Source organism: Amblyomma americanum, chromosome 6 (assembly GCF_052857255.1).
Source record: "Amblyomma americanum isolate KBUSLIRL-KWMA chromosome 6, ASM5285725v1, whole genome shotgun sequence".
NCBI classification, from domain to species: domain Eukaryota; kingdom Metazoa; phylum Arthropoda; class Arachnida; order Ixodida; family Ixodidae; genus Amblyomma; species Amblyomma americanum.
This window is the reverse complement of record NC_135502.1, coordinates 11,322,481-11,329,336: the sequence shown is the minus strand read 5'-3', so window position 1 is coordinate 11,329,336 and position 6,856 is coordinate 11,322,481. Positions and strand designations below refer to the sequence as shown.

At 49.2% G+C, this 6,856-nt stretch overlaps 1 protein-coding gene across 1 annotated transcript; it reads right to left on the bottom strand.

The window, feature by feature from the left end:
- Positions 1-1,145: 1,145 nt before the first annotated feature.
- On the bottom strand, positions 1,146-6,465 carry LOC144094549 (uncharacterized). The gene is made up of 2 exons (XM_077628467.1): positions 6,237-6,465; positions 1,146-3,490 (listed from the first exon to the last, which is right to left on the bottom strand). Exons 1-2 carry the CDS (start codon positions 6,417-6,419, stop codon positions 1,553-1,555), a joined length of 2,121 nt encoding a protein of 706 aa, XP_077484593.1. The 5' UTR covers positions 6,420-6,465; the 3' UTR covers positions 1,146-1,552.
- Positions 6,466-6,856: the final 391 nt, after the last annotated feature.

Below are 6,856 nucleotides of genomic sequence, written 5' to 3'. Positions count from 1 at the left end.
TCGCGCTTTCTGAATCCTCCTCGCTCGGTCCCTACCAGGCATCGCAGCATTGGGACATTGGCAGTGAAGGAGCTCGTGTTCTCTCAGGGAAGTGGTCCTCAAAACGCTGTAAATGTGTTGAAGCAGCATTTTTCGACTCACGTACACTTCGATGTTAAAGTAATTAAAAATCAGTGCATTTGCTGCCATTTTCAGCACAGATTTGGACTATACGCAAACGATTATTGTGCTTTTGTTTCGCGAGGTCACTGAGACAGATGCGAGGAAGGACATATGGGCATGCCTCGTTATACCAAAGAGGGAAAGAGAGGAAGAGCCCACACAAGAAAGGCATAAGGGCCAACGACTAGACTTGTCCACCAGAAAACGAATGCATGCTTGCAGCAGCTTACGAATAGCCCACACCGACAGGTTCAAGAGCGCATAATATGAGCGAACTACAGTTAATTTATTTTCATTGTAACTGAAGTCACGCGACTGAAACATTGCACCATACTTAGTTAGGACGTTTCCGTTCCTTGTAATTTACTGCACCTACGGACATATTACACTTATTTTCCGGAGAAATAAATGCATCAGTACTCACTTTGAGCCCATCAGTATCTAATGTTTGCGTTCATTTTCATCTTGTCATTTTGGCTCATTCCAATAAAGTTGAGGAATAAGTACTTCTAAACAAGAACGCGAAAGAAAAAAAATAGCCTCTCCAGTAACACACACCATTAAACGCGAACTTATCCTAGACACCGCACATAGGCTTTGATGGCGGAATTGATGCAGATACTACGAAGCATATGCAGTTACAACCGGCTTAATTCACTGCAATACTGTTTGGTTTCCATGCAGACGCCGATATTTCCTTAGCTACACACTAAATGGGCGTACCCACGTTAAAACATGAACAAAACCAACAGTCTAAGGGGCGCACAAAGTAAGCTTAATCGGTGACACGTCAGCATCATTCGCAAATCGCAGGCCAATTTTTTTCTGTCGCGAAAGCGATTGCTCCAGCGCTATGGGTTGATGACCTTTGGACATCAATCCATACTTTGGTCACACTTTGCAGACACTAAACTGAGAACAAAGATGCGTCGATAAACGATGCTGTTAATCACCATTCCATAAACGAGTGGGACCTCCTTGCAAGGTTCATCTCATTTTATTGGGCATCTGAAAAATTCTTGGCAACTTGTCAACCTCACCAAAGGTGTGGTGCGGTTGAAGGAAGAGGTTTGTAATTTCTTTGTCCCCATTGGCGTTGCTCTCATTAGGGCATTGGTGCTGAGTCTCCCTCGCGATCATTTGTACATTGTCGGGGCACATTGGAGTGCCGTAACCAAAGAAATTATGAACAGGAATAGCGCCTGTGACTCTCATAACCTAAGTCTATAATTGAAAAACACCGCCATATACATTTGAGCAAACCAGCACTCGGTCAACACACAATAGACTCATTCCCAATATAAAAAAGAAATGGTCGAAACTTTCGTTCACGTGGAATATCGATTATGTTTAACAGTCATGGAGTGGACAGTGAGCTTCTAGTCGGCGATCATAGAGAGCACTTCCTCTCGGGGTTCATGGGACTTCCTAAGGTGCAGTGGAAGGCGCGCGGAAACGCCTCCACGTTCCTCAAGGCAGCGTCGCAGTAGTCTTCAGCCGCGTCTGTCGATGCTCCGCCGCACTTTGCGTAGCAGGCTGCCATGAAGAAGAGCTGCGGAGTGCTGTACACTTCGAAGCCCACCAGTCGCTTTTCTGCAGACATCCAGGAGCCCTCCTCAAGCACTTCCGCCAGTGTGTCGAGTGCGAGAAAAGCGAGCAGTGAACTTGCAGGTTCGGCCGTCCCGAGGCACTCCTTGAACCTGTCGAATGCCTCGCGCGCACCCTTCGAAGCTGAGTAAGCGTCCAGTAGTAGCCTACTCATGGCTAGCGTCATCTCACTCCCCACTCCGGCGAAGTTGACTGCTGGCACCCCGTCGACAGCGTACAGAGGAAAGGAGAAGGCATGGGGAAGCAAAGCGAAATCGTTCTTCAGTTGGACATGCAGTTCGAGTCTTTGGATAGCAGTGTACGCAGCGTTTGAAGCGTACAGCGAGTACTGCACAGCCAGCGTTCTCCAGTTGTGCACTAAAGAGCCGGTCACGTTGGGCAATCGCTGGGAACCGTTCGCAGTGTTCGCCTTGTAGACAGCGTCGATGATGGAAAACACGTCGGTCGTCGAATTCCAGTCGCCAATGACTGTTTCCTTCTCGTCGTAGAACTCCCACCGTGTTAGTCGGCGCAAGAATGCTTCCCGAACCGCAATCGTCATGCTCTCGGCGCTGATGCGGGCGCCTGGAAAGAGGATGTCCGTGCGATAGCGAGAAAAAGCAGCGTTGCCCAAGATTAGATAGGCCTTGCCCAAGCAGAAAGCCCCGTGCATGACGGCTGCCCTCTCCTCTTCGCCGTAGTAACTAATGATGAGGCGTCGGTTGGCGTATAGCGCCGCTAGCTGCACGGTACACCAGGAGACGAAAAGAAACGCGTCCGCCTCACCGTGTTTTAACCAGAGGTTGAAGAACTTCATGACGAATCCAGCGTTTTCCGTCCAGAATATTACCTCCCGGCTTACGCTGGCACCAAGAGCACTGAGGGCTTTCTTCCAGCGTGCTTCAGACAAGTTCGCGGCATGTAAAAACAGTGCGCTAGATTCAATGAAGTCTTTTCTGGCAGGGGTTAAGAAGTTATTCCGAAGGGGCCACAGAAGCCGCTCCTCCACTGTCAGTGTTTCATCGAGGCTCACGCTATCATCGGTGTGTGCAGGCAGAGCGCCAATCTGCTCGAAGAGCAGGTCGAAGTACTGTCTCTTGGCGGTAATCCGACCTCGAAGCTCGAGTGCCTTCTCCAGGGGAACGGCAAAGCCGTGTACGGGCGTCAGCAACACGTGAGTCTTGCCGTCTACCTCGCTCAGTTGTACGTGCAGAACAGCGCTCCAGTGTAGCTTCAGGGACGAGTAGAGGATCGCCTGCAGCGCGTCCACGGGCTCCCTCGGCCTGCGCGGCCACACAATGCGGGCTTCGCGGAGGGCAGCTCTGACGGCGGCCGCTTCGTCGCTTCTTCCCGTGAACACGTCCTTGCAGCTCCCGAAGAATGCGCACCTGCGGGCGTGTTCAGAGTCGCCGTCTCGCGACATTATGCTCGTTAGCCTGGATATCCTGCCCAGCACGGCCTTGAACGAGGCCTCGCGCACGCTCAGCTTGTTCGCCCTGTGCCAACCATCGCAGACGAAGTGCGCGAAGCTGTCGCACGGAGACACGCTCTCGTTGATCGATGCGCGCAGCCGACGCGAGAATTCGTTGCAGGCGTGGCTGCGGCACACCTCGTGACCAGCGGGCGGCCTCCGCCTGATGAGGGAGACGGCGAGCAGAAGGACCAGGCTCAATCCCAGAGCTGCCACGCAAGATCCGCCCCAGAAGGTGAGCACCAGCAGGTGACTGGCCGTCTTCGTCTCCTGCAGAAGTCAAAGCAACAATAACAGTCTTAGACGGATAGATGTATGCTAAGGCTGTCGCCACTGAAGCGGGATGACGGCGGGTGCCACCAGTCTTGGTTGTTCTTTCTGAGCCTATATTTTTTTACCTGTCTTTGCAAGTATACTATCTTGAAATTCCCCCCTTTCAAAACAGATTTCTCTGAATTTTAAGCAATACCGATTAATGTCCTCAACTTCCAGCTCATTGCCGTGCTTTTCAATCATGCAGTTCTCCAACTGTTTCATCTGTGGGTGGATGGATGAAATGGGATGGGATATGGATGCATGGACGGACGAATGGAAGAAAGGGGGTGTTGTCAGTTGTCCCCCACTATGCTCGGCTTTTTTCCCTTTTATGTTTATTTAAGCTATCCATCGAACTTAATTGTATTATCTATATATTCGCCATTTTTATTTAAATACAATTTTGAAGCGAAAAGCTCCACAACGTTAGGGAAAGCAGTCGTCGCGTAGACAGGAGAATGACCTTGAACGACCTTCAGCCCCACCATTTTAGCCGTGTACGACCATATGTGGTACAGTTATGGTGTGGAACCCTCGAGCCCTGACCTTGAGCCATGAACATTAGTTTATCTTTGACCTCTGACCTTTGACAATGGGTGACCTTTGGGTTGACCTTGCTGTGATGGGGTGATGTGAAGCTACGTGATGACATCCGATGCGGTGATGATACCACGTCATAGCCACGTGGTCGTGTGGGTATATACAGAACGGCTGTCACGAGCGTGTAGCGGAGCTGCCATGGACGAGCCTCAGAGCTTTGCAAGCGTGCTTGCTTTTCGCTGAATTCCAGGGTTAGCCAAGCTAAGCCACTGCCAATTTTTTTAATCCTGAACTTGTAACCTTCCTACCTTGCCCAGCTTTTAAGCCACGAATATTCCAATCGCTTTTTGTGAACTTCTATGGCAGATTAATTCACTTTGCCTTTGTTATCGCTCAATCCCATGGTCTCAGGGAGAGTGACTTAGCCAGCATCAGCATCCGGAAGGATACTGCCCCGTTCGAGTAAGATGTTCAATCTACAGATCTCTAACGTTCTGCAGATTTACAAGACAGTGCACATGCCACCTTCTTGTTTATATTTCTTTTTGTAGCTTCGCATTCAAAGGCACCCTCATCTAGCCTCAAAGCGTAGGGCGCTACTTCTTTAGTTATCATAGAACGATTTCTTCCTCTTTTGCCTTTTCTCATTTCTATATAGTTCTACAGTCTGCTTCTATTCTATTGAATTTATCCAGTTTTCAACTTCTGCGTATTTTACCTGTCGTTTATAGCTCGTTATTTCTCCGTCTTTGTTTCCTGCATACTTACTGGCTAGTTTCATAGACCTCTTTCTTCCCTGTGATTCAACGATCTTTCTGTAAAGCATTTAAATACCTTAGCGGCCCACCTGTTATCGTCCAAATTCCTCAGGCGTTCTTCACATAATATATATGAGCTTCCCATGATTTAAAGATGCCCAGAAAGACCCCTGCATTGTTTCATTTGTGGTTTTGCTGTGTGCACCTAGGTGTAATCTTCCAACAGCTCTCTGATTTATTTCTAGTCCGGACTTAGCTTCTGCCCTTAGGCACAGAACCGCATTCCAAAAACTAAGCATTGGCATCATTATTCCTTCCCAAATACCTCTCAGTTTTCTTGCCAATTCCCCTAGTGCTGCTTCCTGCTGACACGTTAATTAGTACACGTGCGCAAGTGAGTATCAATTTTCAAACACGAGTCGTCTTGTGTCTGCAACAGCGCAGCAAATTGTTGGTTTCTTATAGGAGACCCTGCAATCACCCTACATCGTGTTGAATGCACTAACTCATCGCAAATGCTTGTAAACACAGTTTCAGACACCTGTACTGTGGTAAAAAAGTATAATATTGCGTGTACAGCTGATGTCTTGCTTAAAACTGTGTCCTCGAAGAAAATTTGCGCATGGCAGAGCAAACATCATCTAATGATTTGTCTTCTGAGGTTCAGTATATGCCAGAACTGGTGCGCAAGCAATACGCTGCAGCAACAGAACGCCAGGTAGCCTCGATGGTGTGTGTGTGTGCTGTGTTTTTCCATTGTGACTGGTCCCGGTAACTGTTTACTTCCAATAAAAAAAAAGTTATTCGCTAAGTTGAAGCCTAATTTACCATCTCTGTCTGCAGCGCTGTGGGATCTTCTGAGAGAGGTGAGGCGAGTGGCTGTATTGCTTTCCATTTTTGTTTCGACTCGTGTATGCAAATATCAAATTTTGCGTACACCCAGGGTGTGCTATTGTGTATCACCGGTTTTTGCTCTTAAGGCTATATATGTAGCGCGTTTTTGCCAACTTTAACTAAAGCGGGGCGCACGGCAAGCCATAATGAACTCCCGATTCAGGTATTTGCTTTCTTAGGGCTCGTTGACGGCGTGTGAGACCCCAGCACAAAGGCGTTTTTGAATTTCGGCTTCAACAAAACAGAGCCACCATGGTCGCTTTGAGACGCTGCGGAAACTTCTCAGCTGTTTTATGCGGTCCCTCTAAGTCACAGTGACGGGTACCGTCTAAGGAAAGCGACATATTTTTTCCCATTAATGCCTCTGTGCCACTCAATTACGCTGAACATTCTTTGCAAGACTAAATCCGCTGTAGATTTTCTAATGCAAGAAGTATGGAATTTTTAATGAAATGCTCAGCACGCTACCATGATGGCGAACAGCGTAAAGCCTATAGGCCTGTACTCACCCTGTAACTAAGCTGTCTGCGGCTCGAACTTGTGGTCCCCGGCTGCTGTAGGGTTCTGTTCATTCTGTTCCCCATGACTTGACCTGTCGCACGGGCACCGTGAAGCTCGTTCTCTTTCACTTCTGCATTCGTCACTTCTCCGTTAGCCGGAGCGTCTACCCATGTTCCGGGTGGATAGCTCATCTGAGGCCATTCCTTGAAACCTAACTCGGATGAAAGACGCTTCCCGGTGGCGGCAGCTTTGCGCTCCTTTTGCTGGGAGGCATCACTCCGCCGATGGGTGTGGACATCAGTTTTCTTGTCAGCTATTAAGGAGGACGTCCACGCGTCATCTGACAGTGTCACTGGCCCCGAGGAAGGTGCGCTGTAAGGAGTCTTGGTACCATGCAGAATCTCGGTAGAAGCACTCGCTGCAAGTTCGTTGTGAGGAAGTTCTTTTGTCTCCACATGGCGATCATGAGCTGGAATGCTGCCTGCAGCCGGAGCTTCCTCGGCGTCAACAGAGGAGGGGGGCGAATCTGCCTGGCTTCCAGCTGATGGGCTTTCTGAGCACTCCTGGCCGACATCTTGGCCATGATCTGCCGGGGAACGGGCATCCGGCTCTTCGCTGCGCGCAGGAC

Excerpts from the sequence above, each read along its gene's own strand:
- LOC144094549 (XM_077628467.1), bottom strand. The coding sequence starts at position 6,419 with ATGAGCTATCCACCCGGAACATGGGTAGACGCTCCGGCTAACGGAGAA. Across the intron at positions 3,491-6,236 it reads GCAGACAGCTTAGTTACAGG|GAGACGAAGACGGCCAGTCA; the intron begins GTGAGTACAGGC and ends TGACTTCTGCAG.